General features: G+C 40.2%; 1 protein-coding gene across 1 annotated transcript in view; it reads right to left on the bottom strand.

Moving 5' to 3' along the window:
- PGM5 (phosphoglucomutase 5) overlaps nucleotides 1-22,618 on the bottom strand; it is a 179,890-nt gene that overhangs the window by 50,554 nt on the left and 106,718 nt on the right. The window contains exons 7-9 of the mRNA XM_011956456.1: nucleotides 22,436-22,551; nucleotides 4,466-4,601; nucleotides 267-450 (exon numbers count right to left, since the gene is read on the bottom strand). Coding sequence (XP_011811846.1) covers nucleotides 267-450; nucleotides 4,466-4,601; nucleotides 22,436-22,551 — 436 coding nt within the window. The remainder of the gene's footprint in view (nucleotides 1-266; nucleotides 451-4,465; nucleotides 4,602-22,435; nucleotides 22,552-22,618) is intronic.

The following is a 22,618-nucleotide window of genomic DNA, read 5'->3' on the forward strand; positions in this document are numbered from 1 at the left end:
GTGATCCTCCCACCTTGGCTTCCCAAAATGCTGGGATAACAAGCATGAGTCACTGCGCCTGGCCAGAGAAGGCCCGTGTTCTAATCTACCCTGTGCACTAACTTGTTAGGTGTCCTTCATCAAGGGCTTTCTTCTTTCCTGGCTGCAGTTTTCATCCATAAAGTGAGGTCATCTTAGATCATCCCTAAGGACCTCTCCAGTTCTAGGACATTTTGGCCATTTTGGTTCTGCCTGATAACCTGTCTTAGTGATTTCCTAGCAAGTACCTGTTTCTTGGTCACAGTGCCATCCACAGGGTCCACGTATTCAAAGCTATCCGTCTTCGCCACACTGTAGACATGGCTCCCCACAGCAAACTGCTGGCCAATGAAGGATTTGTCTGTGACCAGGGCCTCCAGGTCCCTCATGATATAATATGTCGTCTTGGGATCCAACCCCTCATAGTCAAACCTGGTGAGGACACAGGAGGAACAGAAACCTAATCAGAGAACCAGCAACTAGGTGGCCCGCTTACAGTCATCTAATCATTGGTTCTGTTTTCAGGGAAGGACAGCACAGAAATGCACCTTCAACTGATCTCCCCTCCTCCATCTGACCCTTACAATCCATTCCCCCTAGAGCGGCCAGAGTAATCTTGTAAAAATCAGATCATGCCACTTTCTATTGAATCCCTCTATAAATTCCCATCACACTGAGAACAAAACTCAACACCTTAACCTCGGTCTATCAGGTACTGTGGGATCTGCCCTTGCCCACCTCTTTGAGTCGACTTTGTTCTGTCTTTTTACCCTTGTTCACTGACTCCAGCCACACTGGCCTCTTCTCCAGTACACACTGACATTGCACCCATTCTTGCCTCTGGGCCCTTACGCTTGCTGTGTGTTCCCTCTACCTTGTACATTCTTCTGCCAGCTCTTCAAATACCAGGCTCATTCTCTCCTTCCATTTTCAAACCCATTGTCATCATTAGAATGTGACCTTCTCTGACCATCTAAGGCAGCTTCCCCACTCTGTCTTCTTCTCTCATCACCCTTTATATTTTCTTTTGGTAGTTACCCCAAACTGTATGTATTTTGTTTTTATATTTGTTTATCTATTCATTATCTGTCTTTGGCCACCAGAATGTGAGCTCCAGGAGGACAGATACCTTAGCTGTCTTGTTCTCTGCTACTTCTGGTACATAGTAAGTTCTATGTAAGTAGAATGGAATGAAAAGTGAGAGAAATGGAAGGAAGGAAAGAGAGAAAAAACAAGGTAAAAAGAAAGGGAGAAGGGGAACTGAGCATGCTATAGAACTCTTGGAAACTTGGAAGACATGTCACAATTGTTCCATTCAAAAAAGACCTCCTAGCCAAGAGTATCAAATGTAACAATGGGACTGGAAGTCAATTAGGAAAAAAAAGACTAAAAATAATACCAATTGCATTTGTCATTGTGGGGTTTAAAATATGATGATGTATACCAAGAGTTGGCACAGTGCCAGGCACTGGTGCTGAAAAAAGCTAACTACTTTTATTTGCCATCACTACCATAAAGAAACTATATTTTACAATGTCAGGTGGTCTTGGCTGGGACCTAATGGCACACCTAGAAGTGTCTGTTTAAGAAGGAAGCCATAGGAGGGGCAGCTGCACCCAAGTCACTGTGGAGGATCTTACATTTGGGCTTCCTGTAGCATAGAAAAAAGGATGTGAGTTCTCAGAGTGAACTGGAAGAAGGAAGCTCTAAATAGTTGTTACTACTTTTTTCCACTTAAAATCTTTTAAGACATCCAGTAAACATCAGCATATTAACCAAGATGCAAAATATGGAATAATACCATGTCTAGCAATGGGTCCCCTGCATCTATATCCCTTTCTTTTATTCTCTTCCTCCTACACAAGGTGTTTTTTTCTCAGCCTCAGACGGATAAAAAAGGAACTCCCTCAGAACATTCTTTTTCAGCAGTGCATATATTCTGAGACTCCAGTGACTTTAAAGGTAGACATTTGGGGAAGATAGAAACCTAACCAAGGAGAAAGGGGCAGGAAGACAGGAGAAGAGAGTCTAGCAGGAGATAGAGAGGCATTGAAAGAGATTCAGGAGTTGAAAAAAATCCACTAGTATGATAGATCACGTTCAGTCTAGGGTTGAGAATCATCAGATTCATTTGCCCAAACATTCACCTTCATATACAAGCAGGATCTAGCACTGCCTTCCACCCCCAAATCCCCATCTGACAACTACCAATAACAACACACTTTCAAGGAAGAAACTCTGAAATGGAGGATTCCTTCTGGGGTCTACTCATACAAGGAAAATAATCTGGAAGATTTTCTCAGATATTCAGGCTCAGTATTAGTTAAAGTGAAATTGTTTTATTATTTTCAGCCTGCCAAGAAAATTGTCAAGCGAGGAATAATTACATTTCCCAAGCACCTTTTAATTTGCCATTTGCTGGGGGTTGAAGAAAATGTTTACCTTTCATCCTATGTATTTTCTCCTCCCTTTTTCTTTATCTCTGTGATCTTTTTGGACAAAAATCTGAAACATAACTCAATGTCCTAGAAGAAATTAAATCTATCACATATTATTCTCTAATATGGTATTTGTTATGAAGAAGTAATTATCGTGTAAGCTCTTGGCCACAAAAAATAAACTACATTATAAATACAGTTATCATAACACCGATTATTCAAGACACCAGCTGAAACCTAGATAATCACTCCACAAATTATGAGGAACACATCTCTGATTTAAAGCGATCTCACTAGGTCAGAGTTGTCAATTATAATATATTTTGTCATGTTGGACTTTTTGGAACAGCTTCACGCAACTGAAGAATGTCATCTGCCAATTAACTCTTGGTATGCCAAGAAAAAAAAAACACACACACACACGAATCAGGGGGTTTTGGTACTTGTTAGAAATAATGATGAGTAAACCAAGTTTCTACCTGTCCTGAGAATTCATTTTTTATGATACACTGAATAATTTGAGGTGTTTTGCAAGCTATCACATCCCCAGCTTTCTTGACTAAATGGGAACTAAGAATATGATGTCATTGTTGTCTACATCTCCCAGAAGGTTGCAATCTCTTTGATTTAACGAGTACAATCATGGGCTTCTTTATTCTCTGATACACATATAAGTAAAAGGCTTCTTAACAGAAGAAAATAATCACCTTATAAGGGAAGCCTAAAGCTCTCTTTCTGTCCCTTGAGCTCTTGAAACACAACCAAACATTCAAAGTAGTTAACTATTCATAAACAAAGCAAAATGAGTCACAATCTTTGTTTTTAATACAGAGTCTCTGAGACTATCCAAGGATTCCCTTGCCCCACCTCCAAGTTCTTTACAGTTAACATCGTTTCCTACTCCCTCCTCCTAACCCATGGCTTGGTTCTTGTTATGTACACATATCTAGCATACCTAGGTTCACAATCCTAGCAAATAACCACACTTCCAGAATCCTCTTACTTTCATTTACTTAAACAACAGGAAAGTGACATAGACCCCCAACCCTAAGTTCCTACCCACTGATCTTTCCTTTCCTTCCTTCCAAAATAATGGTTTCCTTTTCTGTACTTCTTTTCCCCCATTTTTTTGTTTATTTGTTTTGTTTTTTGTTGTTTTTGAGATGGAGTCTCACTCTGTTGCCCAGGCTGTAATGCAGTGAGTGGTACAATCTCCACTCACTACAACCTCCGCCTCCCAGGTTCAAGTGATTCTCCTGCCTCAGACTCCCGAGTAGCTACAGGTGGGCACCACCAAACCCAGCTACTTTTTGTATTTTCAGTAGAGAAGAGTTTCACCATGTTGGTCAGACTGATCTCAAACTCCTGACCTCAGGTGATCCACCTGCCTCGGCCTCCCAAAGTGCTGGGATTACAGGCATGAGCCACCATACCCGGCCTGTACCTCTTTTCATGAGGATAAAACTTTAGCAATATCTGGGGCTCTTGAACCATGAGGTTCCTTCAAAGGGTGCCAGCTCAGGCATCTTGGACATTGAACCTGATTATTGGTGAGGAGGTAAGACAGAGGTAGAGAGAGGATTATGAAAGCACCCCAACCTGTCACAGCTTCTGTGTCTGCCTTTTTTACTTGATAAATATGGATGGAAAACCAACAGTAAATGCCTCTGGTTTGACTGCATGACTCTCACAGCCATGATAGTAACCAAGTAACTTTTCAAAGCTCTGCAGTTCAGAGTTCGTCTTGAGATGGACATCTACCTTATAAGCATTGATGAAAAGATTACAGAGTGATGTCACGAGGAGAAAGGAAATTGGTGCCTTCCAGCTTGGTAGCCTTTGACACCATCCCCAACCATCTATAAGGGGTGATTCAGCTCCAGCCTCTGTGTTCCTCAGATCTTCTGGGAAGATGCCTCCTTTTTAAGGTTCTAGCCCATTAGTTTTAGAAACCTGTTCTAGGAGTAGTTCTTCAGGGTCTATACAGAGACCCTTCCCCTTCTCCTCACCTGCAGTAGTAGTGGCGGCCAAATTTGGCCCAGTGATCTCGGACAATTTCCTCCACACTCTGCTTCCGGGCAGCAATAATGGAGAGCCAGACCAAGACAGCCCACAGGCCATCCTTCTCTCGGAGGTGGTCAGAGCCTAAGGGTGAAAGAAAAATTCTACTGAGGATTCATTTCTGGGAGCAAAGCAAAAGCTAAATGAACTAAGAAGACCAGTTAGCAATTGAGTGTTATGTAGACATCATCACCTCTTTATTTTCTTCAAAGCACTTGTCCTTATTTGATGATTTAACGTCCTTATTTAAATGATTGGATCTATTTATCCATTATGTTAAATATGTGTCTCCTAATACATTTGCATTTCTGAAAAATATGCAACTGAAATTCAAATAAAATAATAACAAAAAGTAAAACTTGGATTCTGAAGGAATCAGAGAGCCAACTTGACATCTCATTAGCCCAATGAGATTATTCATTTATTCAGTAAATATTTGGTGACCCATACAATATATCAAGCATTGTTCTACATCTTGGGGTAAAGCAGTGAATAAGATACTTCTTTACTCGTAAAGTTTGAATCCAAGTAGATGGAGTTAGGTAGAGAAAGGCAAAGAAAAGTAAATAAGAGAACAAGATGCATCAAATAAGGACAAGTGCTTTGAAGAAAATAAAGAGGTGATGACGTCACAGAGCATAACAGCACCAAAAGCTGCTTTACCTAAGGTGGGCTGGCGGTCCCCCCACCCAACAGATATGTCCCCCTGGAACCTGTGAATGTGACCTTGTTTTGGGAAATACTCTTTGCAGATATAATTAAGTTAGGAATCTTGAGGTGAGATTATCTCAATCTCATCTGGATTATCCAGGTAGCACCTGAATACAACGATAAATGTTCTTATAAGAAGAGAAGAAGACACAGAAGAGGAGAAATACAGACGGGCAAGCTATATGCCGATGGAGGCAGAGATTACAGTTATGCCGCCACAAGTCATAGAACATGTGGAGCCACCAGAAACTGAAAGAGGCAAGGGGAATCCTCCTCTACAGCCTTCCAAGGAAGCATGGTCCTGCCAACACCTTGATTTTAGACTTCTGGCCTCCAGAACTATAAGAGAATACATTTGTACTGCTTTAAGCTACCCAGTTGGTAGTGATTTGTTATGACAGCCCTAGGAGATTAATACAGATAGTTAGGGTTTGCCCCCACTGAGGTAATGGCATCTGAGCTGACACCTGAGAAGGAGTTAGCCACGCCAAGATCTGGGGATGACATATTCCAAGCTAGGGCACAGAAAAAGCAAAGTCCCTGAGGTAGGAATGAATAGAGAAGCTAAATCCCACAGCTATTCATATAGAAAGTGTTAGAAGCAGTTCTTATTGCATCATGCACACAAATGAAGACTGCAGTCTAAATGACCAGCTTCCTGTGCAATGAGAACCCAGAAGAGTATGTCACAGGCCCATTTAGGTATCTGTTAGCCAATTATAAGCTCTCTCTGAAGTGAATAAAGCCCTGAATGGAAAGAACTGTGTTGTATTGTGAGACATGTGGTATTCTGGCGAAAGCTTTAGAATTAGGGCTTAAGCCAAATTGCTACCTCACAGATGTGTGGAAAGTTATCACAAAGTCATTAATTCCCCTGAGCCTCAGCTTCTCATTTGTAAAATGGGGACCCCATCACCCATTTTGCGGCACTGTTGTATCAACTTAATCAAGTTAAGAGGACAAGCTCTAGAGTTAGATTTCTCATGTTCTAATCCTGGCTCAGTCATTTAGCTTTGTTTGCAGTACTGATCTGTAACCTATGGACAATAACATCCCCAACCCCATGGGGTTACTGTCAGGATTAAGCAAGTAAATATGCCTAGATGTTTAGAACAGTGACTAGAATATCACACATTTTTGCTGTTGATCTTGTTGGTGATTTTAATAAAGCTGTGTGCATTACCGCAAGGTGCTGATTCCTCAATACACGCTTTCAGAAATTGTTCTTGGTTATTCATGTAATTTTATCCTCTAACTCTAGCAATAGTAACATCTTAAGAAACAGGACTGGGTCCATGGGGTGGACCTTCTTGCAGCAGGGCAATGAGAATGGACAACAGTGTTCTTGGGTTTCAGAACTATGAAACGTACATAGAAAATATGAAAACCGACAAGGGAGACCCAGTGCCACAGAGCTGTTTAACCCCTGAAAATGGGATCAATCAATACTTAAGTCAAACATCTTTGACAACTTCTAACTAAAGCTACAGACCATTTATCATGCTTGTGACATTTATGGTGTTAAATGTTAAATATTTTTTCTCAATAAGGAAAACATGCAAACCTGACGGTGGCCATGAAGGTACTAAAATCAATAAGAGAAAGGGTCAGGTTTTTAGTTCTTCCTATACACTGATCAAGGGTCTGCTAATGGCACTGCTGGATGTCCAGTTGTGGTTGACTCTGGGTTAACAGAACCCTGGGCATTAATCATCACACCATGAAGTGTCTTTAGTCTCATCCAGTGAATTCTTCACACTGCTACAAAAATGGAAGAAGTTTGGAAGATTGAGTTAGCTCCATGGCCAACTGCCAAAAAACAAGTCTAGGAAACCCTGCCCAGTGGGATCACTTCAAAACCTTTTGTCCTTTTATAGCTGAAAAAAAAAAACTTTTATTTACTGGCTAGAGAAAAATACCCTTTTGTTCTAAAACGTGGGCTTTGCGTACCTTCGAACTCCAGCTGGATTACATTACCTAGAGATAGAACCATTAGATGCTGTTAAATCTGTGAGATAAGATGTCATAATTTAGTGCTAGAGGGACATAAAGTTCTTTTAGTTGGATAAACAACAAAAAAAAACCCACCTCAACATTTGTAGCCAATTGCATAGTAAATTGTGAGTTGGCTTGAATATCCTTGCCTCCAAGTTAAACATTTGCCAAGGTTAATAAGGGGCTGATGATGAAGTAAAATTAACAATGCCCTTTAGAGTTCTTTGAGTTTGGGACAGAGATATTAATGATGCTTCAATTACACAGATGTTTTCACTGGATGATTATAGTGTACTTTGGAGTGGGTTTGGGGGCTATAACTCTCCTTTTAAAAAGCCTTTCAGGCAAGTGAACGCTAATGCTGTATCAGCGACAGGAAGATTAAACAAGAAATGCCAGAAAGCACAAAGGCATCAAACGGTTTTCTAAAATCCCACTATAAACAGAGTAAAAATGGGAGTAGAAATGTTCACGCTATATATATAACAGGGATAATAGGCTGGATATTTTTTAATGTTTTCATAAGTCAATAAGAAAAAGAGAAACCTCAATGGACAATGGCATGAAAGGGCACAAGCATGCAATTTTCGGAGGAAAATACTAACAGTCAACATTGGAACAAAAGTTCACCCTCATTGTGGTCGAAGAAAAGTATGTAAAATGGGATACCATCTGGGGCCTGTCAGGTTAGCAAAGGTTGGATGGGGGAAGAGTTAACTTGGCAATAATGATCAATAGTCTTTAAAAATATCATTCAGCTTTCGACCCAGCTATTTTATTTCTTAACCTTAAGTCATAGGACATTCAATGAAGTAGATAAAAGGATAAAGAAAAATTGGAAAAATATTGTTGTTTTATTTTTCTGAGACAGGGTCTCGCTGTCACCTGGGCTGGAGTGCAGGGGTTCGATCATGGTTCGCTGCAGCCTCGACCTCCCAGGCTCACGTGATCCTCCCACCTCAGTGTCTCTAGTAGCTGGGTCTCTAGGTGCACACCACCATGCCTGGCTAATTTATTTATTTACTTTTTTAGAGGTGGGGTCTCACTATGTTGCCCAGGCTTAATTGTTGAACAATAGGATCATTGTACAAAATTTATTCAAAACCTTGTGTGTAGACAAAATAAATCAAATAAGAATCTTTGGTAACAGAGAAAACCATGTTTATTCAATTCTTTTTATTTTATTTTTATAGTTTCAGGAGGTACAAGTTCATGGATATACTGCCTAGTGGCTTTTAGTGTATTTATCACTTAAATAGAAAACATTGTATCCAATAGGTAATTGTTCATTCCATTTTAATAAATGAAAAATCAGTTTACTAAAAAAGAATATTCAGTATATTTTTACAAAAAATATGTGTATATGTATGTGCACAGGTAAACAGAAGAATATTCACCAAACTGTTAACATGGTTATTATCTCTGAAGTGGTAGAACTGCAGATGTTTTTCCTTTCTTTCCTCTTAAATATTTTCACAACAATGTATTATTTCATAAGAAAAAAATAAATTTTTAAAGTTGTTAGCCGGGCACGGTGGCTCACACCTATAATCACAGCACTTTGGGAGGCTGAGGTGGGTGAATCACCTGAGATCAGGAGTTCGAGACCAGCCTGGCCAACATGGTGAAACCTCGTCTCTACTAAAAATACAAAAAAAAAAAAAATTAGCCAGGCGTGGGGCAGACACGTGTAATGCCAGCTACTTGGGAGGCTGAGGCAGGAGAATCATTTGAACCCAGAAGGTAGAGGTTGCAATGAGCTGAGATCACACCACTGCACTTCAGCCTGGGCAACAAGAGTGAAACTCCATCTCAAAAAATAAAAAAAAAAATAAAGAAAATTGTCAATGGTGCATAGAAATTCACATTTAAAACATGCCTTTTCTAGAGTCATATAGTTGGGCTCATCTGTATGTATTTTTTTTCTGATTGTCTTCTTTTGCTTAACAATATGCATTTACGGTTCCTTCATGTCTTTTTATGGCTTGAGAGTGCATGACTTTTTAGCACTGAATAACACCAGCACAATTTTTGAAGCTTGCTGCCTGGCTCAGGACATTGCAGGGAGAATGTACCCATATTTCCAAAGCTGTAAGTACCACTCACCTTGCCTTTCTCATCCAACCTAGCCCAACCCAAAGCCCATGCAACCTTACTCTGAGCAGCCCTGAGAAGCAGCCAGTTCCACCCACACACCAGAAAGAGGGCGCTCAGCTCTTCTCTGCCATAACTCCAACAAAAACTGGTACAAAAAAAGAAGGCCTTTTTTTTTTTTTCTAGAGAAATATCACTGTTCTCCCTCCACCCAAATTAAACTTTGAATTTTCTCAATCTTCAAAACCATGCTACGTGAGCTAGGCAGTACACTAGTAAGTATATTGCCCTCACAAAAGAAAAGGAAAAATAAAGAGAATGCTCAATCATCTTAAAGGTGTTTTCTTCACATGGAAACACCAGTGTGGACACAGCTCAATAAAGCATCACATGCATTACTAACAGATCAAGCCACTACAGCTGAAACTCAGATAAGGAAATTCTAAATTTGTCAATTAGGAAAAATATAAGTCAATTTGCACCTGTTGCCAACTCCAAGTTGTAACATAGGTTAACAATTTTCAAGTCTGCACTGCACATTAGAATCACCTAAGGAACTTTTAAAAAATACCAGCTCTCAGGTCTCACCTTGAACCAATAAAATAAAAACTTTTAATGATGGGGCCCAGGCATTGGTACTGCTTTTTTAAAAACTCCTTGAGTGATTTTCACAGGCAGCCAGGCTTGAGAGCCACTTGCTTCAGCAGAAAGGCACCGACCCTATGCATTCTCATGTTTGGGGCAGATTGCCTGGGGGTAGTGAGTTAGGCCTCTTCCTCTTTTTACTTGAATGTGGTGCTAAGGGAAGGCAGCCATTGGTCTCCCATTTAATGCACGGCTCTGGCCTTGCTAACATGAGGGTTCTCACTGGAGTCAGCTTCAGTATCAAGGTCTCTCCTTGCCATTTTCATCTGGAAAACTGAGGACCTTGCCAGCTTTGGAATGACCAGCTCATCCTAGTTTGCATGGGATTTTCCCACTTTTAGCACATGAAGTCCCACATCCCACCGAACTTCTTAGGCCTGGACAAACCAGGATTGTTGGTCATACAGTAAGAAAGGCCACTCACTCAAAGATGTTCCTGATTATTTTTGAAGCACAATTACAAGGAGGATAAATTCCATTCTAAGAAGAAAACAGCAAGGCACCAGGCACTGTGCTAGGGGATTTTATGCATCTATTATTTAATTTCCACAATTTGATAGTCCCCTTTTACAAATAAGAGATTGAGCTTAGGTCATCTGTATGAGGTCACACAGCTACTAAGTGGTAAAAAGAGGGTTCCAACTTGGGCAATTTGGCTCCAAAGCCTATGGACAACTGCCACTGGATTATCCCAGCAATGCTGTGACCCTCAGGAGTTGCAAGAAAGCAGGTAAAGCATCCTATGTGATGAGAGCTGGGGCAGGCTTTCTAAAGGACAAGCTGCAAATTTTCCCTGTATTTCTCCAGTTTACCTTTTTTCATTTAGAAATGGTTTTCATTAATTTGCAGTGAAATTCTTCTCATCCTTTTTCAGCTACTCAAGACAAAACTTTGTCTTTGAAAAATAGTGGAGTTATGAGGTTGAAGTGGGGTCACTCTTTTTGGGTGGATCTGAGATTTGAGAACATGCTACAGAATTGTGATGGAGATAGATCGATCGGTAGACTGATAGATTGATTTTCATTTCTCAAAACACTTATGTTCAGATCTTTAACATCAGGCAAAAAAGCAAGGCTCACTGAAAAAAAAGTCACCTTCTGTGCTTAAAAAAATGTTCTTAAATGTACCAATGTTCATCAACTAGAGAACAAAGCTCTCCTGCATGTAAGTCTGTCAGAGCCAGGTGTGAGTGCAGAAGAGTCAGCCAGCAGCAAAGGACACATCCTGTGCTGTGGGCAATGTGGCTCCCAGTGAATAATTCTATGTCACAACACATTTAATAAGTAAAATAATAATAAATAGTGTTTCACACAAGGCTGATATCCTGACCACAGCAACACCCTATAAACTCCCTGAGGGAAGGGCCTGTGTCTGAAATTACTCCTCACTCTACCCTGGGCTGGCTCATAGGTGTGCAGTAAATGTTCATTGAATGAATAAATGAATGCCTCTCTAGTATGTAGTACATTTAATTCATCAGATTTGCTCCTCACTAAGGGTAGCTAGTTAGAAGCAACCTGAAATATCATGATGGAAGAAACCTACAGATCATCCCCTCAGACGAAGTTGTCTCGCAGTGAGGAAATTGAATCCCAGAGAAGCTAAGCTGTTTGTCCAAGAGAGGGGGAGTCAAGATGGAAGCTGGGTCCCTTAACCTCTCATGCTGTGCTGTTTACATGACACCATTCTCCTAAGTCGCCTGGCATTCCTTCCACCTTCATCCAAAAGAATAACCAGGAGGGGACTGGCGAGGGTGGGAACTGACTCATTAGCATGACCTGAAAATAGCAGCAGCAGATACTGTGAAGCCAGCAAGGTAGGGTTTGAACTGTGGCTCAGCCAGTGCGACCTTGGCCAGCAGCTTCACATTCCTCCCTAAACCTCAATGACTTCATCAATAAAATGGGGTCATTAGGGTTCCTACCCCATCATTGTGAAGAAGACTCTAAAATAAAGTACAAGCAGTGCTAGGAATTGTGTCTATCATTTAGGAGGCATCAAGCCATCCATCTCAGAGCAGGGAGCACATTAACCATATCATGGCCAGCCAGCTGGCACACTTCCCTCACAGAGCATACCAGCATGTTCCTAACTCATATATCCCAACTCATTTTTTTTTTTTTTTGTCACCAAGGCAGATAGGAACAACAGGACTCTTTAAGAGTTGTCTTTTTCTTTTAGATGGAGTCTCACTCTGTCACCCAGGCTGGAGTGCAATGGCACGATCTTGGCTCATCACAACCTCCACCTCCTGGGTTCAAGTGATTCTCCTGCCTCAGCCTCCCGAGTAGCTGGGATTACAGACAACTGCCACTACAACCGGCTAATTTTTGTATTATTAATAGAGATGAGGTTTCACCATGTTGGCCAGGCTGGTCTTGAACTCCTGACCTCAGGAGTTCACCCTCCTTGGCCTCCCAAAGTGCTGGGATTACAGGTGTGAGCCACCACACCCAGACTCTCTCTCTCTTTTTTTTTTTTTTAAAGAGACAGGGTCTTGCTATGTTGCCCAAGCTGGCCTTGAACTCCTGGCCTCAGGCAATCCTCCTGCCTCAGCCTCCCACATAGGCACAAACCACCATACCCCATTTAAGAATTGTTCCTTGACAGGTCATACACTGAACCAAAAATCTCGCCAGTGGCTTTTAAGGTTGAAGATCTGTCACTTCTACAGTCACTATACTGTGTTCTCAGTGGGGCCACCTAGTAACTAGTAGTCTCCTAGAATGCAGATTGGGAAGCCTCAAAGCACAACTTTAGGGATTGTATCTAAATCCCAAGGGACAGTTCTCCTTGTTAAAAGTCCCTTACTAGACACTGGGAAAAGAACCCCTTAGTCGGTTTGAAAGTCTTCAGTCTCTGACCAAGGGCCATGATGTCCCCGTCAGTACCAGGATACTCTGGTCAGTACAGATGTGGTCTCGGAAGCCCCACTCCTTTGTTTCTGCTCCACAATTAGGTGTCACACAACACTCCCTCTTACCACTTTTCGTCAGCTTGGAGGATTAATAGAAGGATCAATGGAACTGGGACCATTGAGACTCCAAGAAAGGGATCTCAGGTAATGGAGACATTCTTCCAATGCTAAGTGAGAGTTCTGTTTCCCAGCACAGGTGTTGATCATTCACAGAAGATCCAGAAGGGAGTTTCAATTTTCTGGCTTTATAAGAAGGCTCACGGGGATGTTAATCATAGCACCTCTGTGCTCTGGCCCAGCCTAGATTGAACTGCATACATGCACTCAGACTGTTTCAAATAGCCCCACAGAGAAACTGCTCATCTAGCACTGATAATGCTGTCATCATGGCCTCCTAACCCCACATCTGCAACCCAGCCAAATTTATACACACTGGCAACAAACAAGAAAAAGAAGTGCAGTAGGACCTCAGTAATCTGAAATGCATGGCTATATGGCCTCTTTCTCTCTCCTAGAGACTAGAGTCGGCAGATGCAAAAACAGACAAATGTAGAGGGAATGACCATCCAGATAGGCAATGGACTAAAGTTTTCCTATATTTTACCTTTTGAAGACATAAAATAGTAAATGTAATAATTGTATAAATAAGAGACAGTTAAACTTATTCAGTGTTTGTGCAACAGCACTACTGTGAACCCAGTCTTCAGTTAGGATATACATCATTCATATGTGAAATATAAATGAAGAAAGAGGCGTGGCCCTAAATACGTTACAAACTCTACAACTCTCAGGGGAAATAAAATGTTCATTCACAAAGTAACTGGAGAATAATAACATAAACCATAAGACAATAAAGCACAAAGTGACTATGCTAAAGTCAGTAAGAATTTGGTACATACAAAAGATCACTAAAGCTGGAACCTAGCCCACTGTTGAACATGGCTATTTCTGTTATTGTCAACAACCACAGGCATAAGAAATAAACAAGTTAATACAACAAATTATAAATACTTTAAAATCTGTTTATTAACACTAGTTTCAGGAAGGGAGATCTTCCTAGAAGCATGTTGTTAGCTATTAGTTTATGCTGATGATTATAATGATTGAGAATATTTAAAAATTATATTTTATATAATTCTAATTTTATCACTCATAACATTTCTCCCCATCCCTTTCCAAATAATCTATATTTGTGCAATTTTGTTTTATAAACCTTCCCAAATCTTGGGATACCCAAACACCCAGATCTTCAGAAACATATCCATTTAAGGATGACAAAAAGATAACTACTAGTAATGCAAGGAAGAAATGACAAAATGAAAATTCTTTGTTTCTTCCTTCTACCCACCTACCTTCCATTCATCTTTCCAGCCTTCATCCCCTTCTACCGTTCATCCTTCTATCTTTCCACCCATCCTACAACCATTTACTTAGGGCCAAACATTTATCAAACAAATAGAGCTGAACAAGATAGACATGGGCCCTGTCTTCAGGGCATTTACAATATTGGCAAGGAATCCATGCATGGAAGTATCCAGCAAACCTCAGAAGACTGGAAAGATACTCAGGAGTCCTTGTGACACAGAATACACACATACTCGGGGCCTCATCTTGTGCAAGAAATTGCGCACATGTGAAAACAGTCAACCTCAAGAGCACCAGGCTGTACTCAGAGTTCACAGTGGAAAAATTTGGTGTGACAAGTATGGACAAATCATGCTAATGCTAGGAGCTCTGGATTCAATTCCAAATTTCCAGAAAGAGATGAATACATACAAAAGGTACATACTAAGTGCTTATTAAAAAAACACTATTATTTTTGTGAAAGACTCAACAAAATACTTACTTGGAAAAAATAAACATTATTACATCACTTGATTTTTGTTGGCAAATTTGTATGACTATTGACATTAGTTTTTAAAGAATACATAGTCAAAAGTAATAGTGGCCGGCATGGTGGTTAATGCCTGCAATCCCAGCACTTTGGGAGGCCAAGGTGGGTCGATCACTTGAGGCCAGCAGTTTTAGACCAGCCTGGCCAACATGGCAAAATCCTGTCTCTACTAAAAATACAAAAATTAGCCAAGGGGTGATGGTACACACCTGTGGTCCTGCTACTTGGGAGGCTGAGGCATGAGAATCACCTGAACCCAGGAGGCAGAGGTTACAGTGAGCCGAGATAGTGCCACTGCCTTCCAGCCTGGGCAACAGAGCAAGACTCTATCTCCAAAGTAATAATAATAATCATACTGAAGATGGTAGCCAGGCTTGGAGATCTTCCAGACATTCACAAAGAGAACGATTCTTCAGTATTACCTGTGAGTATTAACACAGCTCTGGGCTGTGACAATTTATATATTCCCAAAATGGTATGACTTCTTAGAAAACTAATGATAATGATGGAAACCAATAGAACATTTTCAACAAATTCCCCCCAAAACTTCAAAGTTTTTGTTTTATCAGATCTTAATGTTACTGTTTTAACACAGTATGTTTTTGTGTATGGGAACAAGCCCAGATTTCTTCAAATTTGGAACGTTAGAGGAGTAGCCAGAATGCCATTTAGATGAACAATCTTCTTCTATTTAAGTCTGAGGATTGACAAAACATTCTCCTTTTCCCTTGTAAAGCAGTTTTCTGAGACCCTTCCCAGGAAGTGGGTACATACGTGGTCCCAGCACAAAATATGACTTGGCTTCTTAAGTGACCTTGGTTCTTCAATAGAGCAAGAAATGCAGGCTTCCTATTTTCCAGGACCTGGAGCTTTCCAAGGGAGAGAAGTCCCAGCACTGACACCTGTCACCAGCTTATGACCTTGGCAAGTTCTGAGGGCTCAAGATGCTGGCAAGAGAAATTTTCACTCAAGATATATCTTTCTTCTTTTGAATCTATCCTTGGGTAAAAGCTTAGCATTCTCAGCCTGAGGCAGATCTGTATTTTGAAGCTTTCTTGGCATGAAACTACACATTTCTGGTTGGTACTCAGTTCCATGACCCAGGGATGCTGGAAAAAAGCCTTCAGTTGAGAAAGCATGGATCAATTTTAGAAGTTTCCCCCCTGTACTGAGGCTAGAATCTTCCATCTCTCCTCCTGTAGTTAGCTCATTTAATTCTGAAAACCATATCCCAAGATGGAGAGCGCCTATGATCAGCTGACTTTTACAGGTTGTGAATAAGGGTCAGAGAGGCCACATGGCTTGTCTATAAATAGTAGGCAAGGGTCTCAAATATGGGTCATCAGCCTGACATTCCTGTGCCTTTGTACTGCCACATCCAAACCTGGTGTGGCATCTCAGCACGTTCTTGCTACTCATTCTCATGAAAAGCAAAACTACTGGTTTTCCCTTAAGCAATGTTTTCTATTCCTGACTGCACATGGGAGTTACTTGAGGATCCGTATTTAAAATGCAGGTTCTCAGGCTCCACATTGCCAGAGATTCAAAGTGGGGGTGAGGTGGAAAATCTGCATTTTTAATAACCTTCCCTTGTGATCCTGTCACAGCCAGTTCAGTGCAGTAAGGAAGCTCAGTGCAAGAGCAGAATAAAGCCACTTTCTCTTTCCAAGGCTGGGTGGCCTAACTCCTTCAGACTTTGGATGGGGCATTTACTGCTGAGTGTGGGAGAGAGAGAATTAGTCATTGTTTTCATAGGAGAGACTAATTAGCACAGTGGAAAGTGGCATACACTTTAGGGCAGGGGACTTGTCTTTCATTTTTTCTTTTTTTCTTTTTTCTTTTTTTTTTTTTGCCATAGTCTCACTCTGTCTCCCAGGCTGGAGTGCAGTGGTGCGATCTCAGCTCACTGCAACCTCTGCCTCCCAGGTTCAAGTGATTCTCCTGCCTCAGATTCCCAAGTAGCTGGGATTACAAGCGTCTGCCACCATACCCGGCTAATTTTTGTATTTTTATTAGAGATGGGGTTTCATCATGTTGGCCAGGCTGTCTCAAACTCCTGACCACAAGTGATCTGCCCACCTCTGCCTCCCAAAGTGTTGGGATTACAGGCATGAACCGCCACACCCGGCCTGTTCCACTGTAATTTAATTCAAGCGGAGAACTTTTCCAAGCTCCATGGGCACTGAGTGAGTCACTTAACCATGTCCTGGGCTTGGGGGCTTTATCTTGTCTGTCAAAGCAGCCTAAATCACTTTAACCCGCAGAATGGCAGCGAAGGTAGTATTTTAAAGCCTTATACACTGAAAACTCTCTTGTGCTCCTTTAAAGGAAAATGATAGATAACTATAAATTAGAGACTTTTAAAACTACCTTCAAGCCCAGCCTACATGTTGCAATCAGCATAGCTGTCTAAAAACAAAGCTTGCTGCAGTGTCTGTAAGCAGACCTCCCACCATGCAGAATGTGGCATCCTATTTCCGGCTGACTCAAGTCCCAGTATCCAAGATGCACAGGCAAAGGGCTTTAAGAATTGCCCCCTCACCTGTATTTCCAATACTACTTTTTGAAACTTTCTCCTCTACCCTACCCTATATATCAAAGGTCAGCAAACTACAGCCCATGGGCCAAATCTGGACTTAATTTTTTGTCATTAGCGTTTTATTCAAACACAACCTTGCTCATTTGCCTATGTATTGCCTATAATTGCTTTTGTCCTACAATGACAGATTTGAGTAATTGTGATGGAGACCTTTGTCTCACAATCTGTGGGCCTCTTGGCCCCCAAAGCCTAAAATATTTACTATCTGGCCCTTTATGAGAAAAGTTTGCTGACCTCTGCTATAGAACCAGTCTTTTTTAGACTTTTTTGACTAAGACTTACAATAAATACATTTTTCCATGCAATCTGCTATACCCATACATGCATGTACGCATATTTACATGCACACATGAACATTTCAAAAACAGGATCTTTACTGCATGAAATGAACACATCCCCATATTCCCTGCTCTCCCACCTCTATTCCTCCCTGGACATCACTCCCCGGCAAGACCTTGCTCTTTCCTCTCTATGTGTACATCCACTGCCCCAATCCTTCTGTAAGCACTCATTTAACTTCCATCTCTCATAAAGTGTGCTTCAAATCTCCAGCCCAAAAGCACTTTCTCCTTTTGTCATCTCCCATAGCACGCTTTCTACTCCTCAATTGCGGTGCTTCAAAGTTTCTGCTTTGTAGAGCAACCATCTATGCATCTCTCTTTCTTTCTCTCTCTCTCTCTCTCCCTCTCTCTCTCTCTCTCTTTTTAGACAGTGTCTTGCTGTGTCACCCAGACTGGAGTGGCATGGCTCATCACAGCTCACTGCAGCCTGGAACTCCTGGGTTCAAGAGAATCTTCTGCCTCAGCTTCCCAAGTAGCTAGGACTACATGTACATGCCACCACCTGGCTAATTTTTTTATTTTCTGTAGAGATGGGGTCTTATTTCGTTGCCCAGGCTGGTCCTAAACTCCTGGGCTCAAGTGATCCTCCCTCCTTGGCCTTCCAAGTGCATCTTTCTTATATGCCCTAAAGTGCTCAGAAATTCGGACAGGTGTGGTGCTGAGCATTTTGTATTCTACACACCGTCCAACACAATGCCTGGTACTGTGTCAGCACTGAATAAATGTTTATTGAATTGAAATAGGCAAATATTTATTACTAAAAGCGTAGCATGGCTTACACATGGAATGTTTATCTCTTTAATTGGAAACTAAAAGTCTATAATATATTATAAACACTTAATAAATGCTTATAAAGACAGAGAAAAGGGATAACTTCTACTTACCATTTTTCATTCCAGTTTCTAGATTTATTTTACTAACTAGTGGCAGAATTATTGTATATGATATATAATTTCTAATTTTTTGAGTTACAGTCACTGGTCTAAGCACACCAAAGAGGAAGGAAATCACTCTATTTGTTAGGGCCCCAGCAGAAAAAGGGTATACTAGTTTTGGCTGTCCAGAGCAGAGCTACCATCTGCATATCCTGAATTTAGACAGTAGTACTTGAGAAAGCTTGATATGGTCTCTTTTTGTCCCAGGAAACAAAGATGTGTGACATCTCTCGTGTACTATTAATTGTAGTGTTGGTAAGGTCCAACTGATTCGTGTAAGAAGAGAAAACATCCCAGGAACAATTCCTTCATGAAGCCCAACATGACTTGAAATACTCATTATGATCATTTAGACTGAATTTGTTGTAATCTGTTTAAGTAGGACCCATAGAACTTATTCTCAGAAATTCAAGTATGAGTTAATACCAGGAAATCAATTATGATATTTCATTATATTCATATAACAAAAAAGAAAAAACATATTAATATATCACTAGATTCTGACAAGGTACCTGATAAATCCAGTGGTCATTTCTAATAAGACTCTAAGTAAATAGGAATGGGAACAACAGTCTACATAAACATGATAAAGATTTTACCAATATTAAAAAGCAATCATCAAAACAGATGGTAAAGTATTAATACTAAATCCATTGCCACTAAAATTAACTTTTTATTACTCATTATTTTGAAGATGATAGCTACTGAAATAAGAATATGAAATAAAGGGGGTATGTATGTTCTCACTTATAAGTGGGAGCTAAATGATAAGAACTGATGAACACAAAGAAGGAAACAACAGACACTGGGATCTACTTGAGGAGGAGCGTGGGAGGAGTGAGAGGAGTAGGAAAGACAACTATTGGGTACTGGGCTTAATTCCCAGGTGATGAAATAATCTGTACAACAAACACCTGTGACATGAGTTTGCCTATGTAACAAACATTCACACGTACACCTGAGGAAAGAAAGAGAGAGAGGGAGAGGGAGAGGGGAAGGGTTGTAGATACTAGGGGAAAAACAAGAAAAATATTTTATTCATAGATTATATGACTGTATATTTTAAAATCCCAAGAGAATATAGAATTTTTGGAAAAAATCCACTACAATTAATATGATATTTATATTAATAATTACTATAATTGCAACTAAGGAAGTTGCAAACCAGAGAAAAAGCGTATTAATCAATAGCTTCTCTTCATACAAATATTAAGCAAATTAGAAAGGAAAATTAGGACAGCAGCATCAAAATCAAAGCAATTTTAAAGCTCTACAGGAAATATGACCCAGTTTCTTCAATGAATAAATAATAAGGGCAAAATGTAAAGAAGAGAAATATAGATTAAAAGAGACTTAAGAGATATATCAGCCAATTACAATGTAAGATCTTTTAGATCCAATTAGAACAAACTGTTAATGGGAAGGGGGAAAATGAGGATAGAGGAAATTATTAAGAAATTACTTTCAGAGTTCCACTTGTGTACTTCTATTTAGGATATGGAAATCAGTAAGAGAAAGCTATTCCCATCCTAGCAACGGTAAAAGACCAGGAAACCTCAAACATGGTAAATTTTCTTGTACTCAGAGATCTGAGATAACAAGACAGTCAAGTGAATTCCAAAGAGAAGCCACTCCAAGGAGAGACAGATCCTGAAAACTCTCTCAGCTTTGGCAAAGCACAAGAGAAAGAGGAGGCTGCCATAAAAAACAGGTAATAAGAAATCATATAAGAGTTTAAAAAATTCTTAAAGGCCTAGTATAGGCTCTTACATTACTTTAAAATCACTTGGGGTCCCAGGTACAAGGGGCACATTTTCAAGTTCTTTTAAATAGATCTCCACTGGGTCCTCACAAAAAATTAGGAATAAAGAGGGAAACTTGGTGGTACAGGTATGCAAGCAATGATCAGCTGCCGCTGGGAGACAAGAATGAAGCCCTTCCGCTCTTCAAAACCCTTCTCTCAAATGAAACAAACACTTTACGCTCCTAGGTGTACACGCTGAAAACCTTCTCATCCCCAGGTCCAGAAAAAGATCTATTGTCTCTGAGAGATGGGCAAAAGTAAGAACCCTTCTACCTCTCGGAGAGAGTATGAAATCTTGTGCTCAGAATCCTGCACCAACACTAGTCAGAGGTCAGTGCTACCAGGGAAGGTTTAAGAGCCTGGAGATAGAACTCTATTTTGTGTCACAGACTTGCAGTCGCTACTGAAAACTAAGGGTGAAACAGGACCACTTAAAAACCTCTCCAGTACCCTTCCCCAGTTCCAGTACCCACTAAAAACATGCCACTGCTGGGGGAATTTGAAACCTGTGGTTCACTGAAGGTTAAAACAGAAACAGTAAAACCCAAATCCAGTTCACCGCTTGACTAGGTTAACTTAACCTTCCACACTGATTGCCCCAAAAAAGAGTTGTACCCATTTCTAGGCATAAATACAATTGACCTGAATATCTACTGTTCTTATCCACATATTGTTCAGCATTCAGTAAAAACTTATGAGATCTACAAAAAGCAGGAAAACCCTAACCCTTGTCAAGAGATAAAGCAATCAACTGAACCAAAGTCAGAGAAGAACCAGAGATTGGAACTATCAGACAGGGTGTTTAAAATAACCATATCTAATGTGTTAAATGAGCTAATGAAAAAGATAAACAATTACATAAACAGATGGGGAATTTCAGAGAGCTGAAAAATATTTTAAAAGAGTCAAAGATAAATGCTAAAAAAAAAAAAAAAAAAAACAGCATCAGAGATGAAGATTTCCTTCAACAGGCTCATCAGCAGATTGGACACAGCTAAGGAAAGAATCAGTGAACTAAAAGATGTTCCAATAGAGATGATCTAAACTGAAACACAAGAAGAAAAAAGGGGAGAAATAAATCAGAACAATGAAGGTAAGAGCTCATTTAGCATCACAAATTATCTAACACATGTGTAATTGGAGCCTCAGAAGGACAAGAGATGAAGAATAGGGAAGGAGAAACATTTGAAAAAATTATAGCTGAGTATTTCCTAAAATTAATGAACAACAAAAAACAACAGAGCCAAGAATTCAAGAGAACCCCACATAGAGTTAAACACATACATGCATACACCCCTAGACATATCATTAATATAATAAGACTTTTGAAAATCAAAGATTAAAAAAAAATTGAAGTCAGCCAAAGGCAGGAGATTTTGGGGTACTTTACATACAGAGGAATAAATATAAAAATTAAATCCAACTTCTTGGAAATGATACAAGCCAGAGAACAACTGGATGACATATTTAAAGTATGTAAAAAAATGTTTTCAATATTTTAGGTGTGATAATGGTACTGTGGTTATGTGCTTTTTCTGAACAAGAGCCCTTATATTTAAAGATTCATCTTGAAATACTTATGGATAAAACAATAAGCTACAGAGGATTGCTTCACAATAATCAGGGAGGAACATTCCCCTGCGGATAAGGTTAGAGATAAAGGAAGATTGACCACAAGTTTATGACAGTTGAAATGGAAGTGACAGGAACATGGGGATTCAATACAATATTTTGTCTATTCTTATACACTTTAAAGATTTCCATAATATAAATTTTTAAAGAAAGAGAAATTTCTAAAAAGAAGAAACAGAATGGACAAAAGAGGTAAGCATATCACAACACATACTCTACTAGGTTTTTCTGACTTTTTTGCCTCTACTTAACTGTTCCTCTGTAATTCCCAGAAAGTTCACAAGTCTCCAAACTGAGATCACAAAAGGCTGCAGCCACCCTCCCCAGTATCATCAACCCAGCAAAGCCTACCCGTGCCAAAGCTCTCTTCCCCACACAGATTGCACCGTCCTGAGTCCATCAGATTTGAGAAGAATCTCCATCCAGCTGGGGTCTCATATACAGGGACCTTCATTGATTTGGCCACTCTGAAAAACGAAATTTGAGAAGAGTTGATTCATATACCTCATTTTCAGTTTTTTCTCAGCAGGGGAA

Source organism: Colobus angolensis, unplaced genomic scaffold (assembly GCF_000951035.1).
Source record: "Colobus angolensis palliatus isolate OR3802 unplaced genomic scaffold, Cang.pa_1.0 Scaffold419, whole genome shotgun sequence".
Taxonomy (NCBI): Eukaryota; Metazoa; Chordata; class Mammalia; order Primates; family Cercopithecidae; genus Colobus; species Colobus angolensis.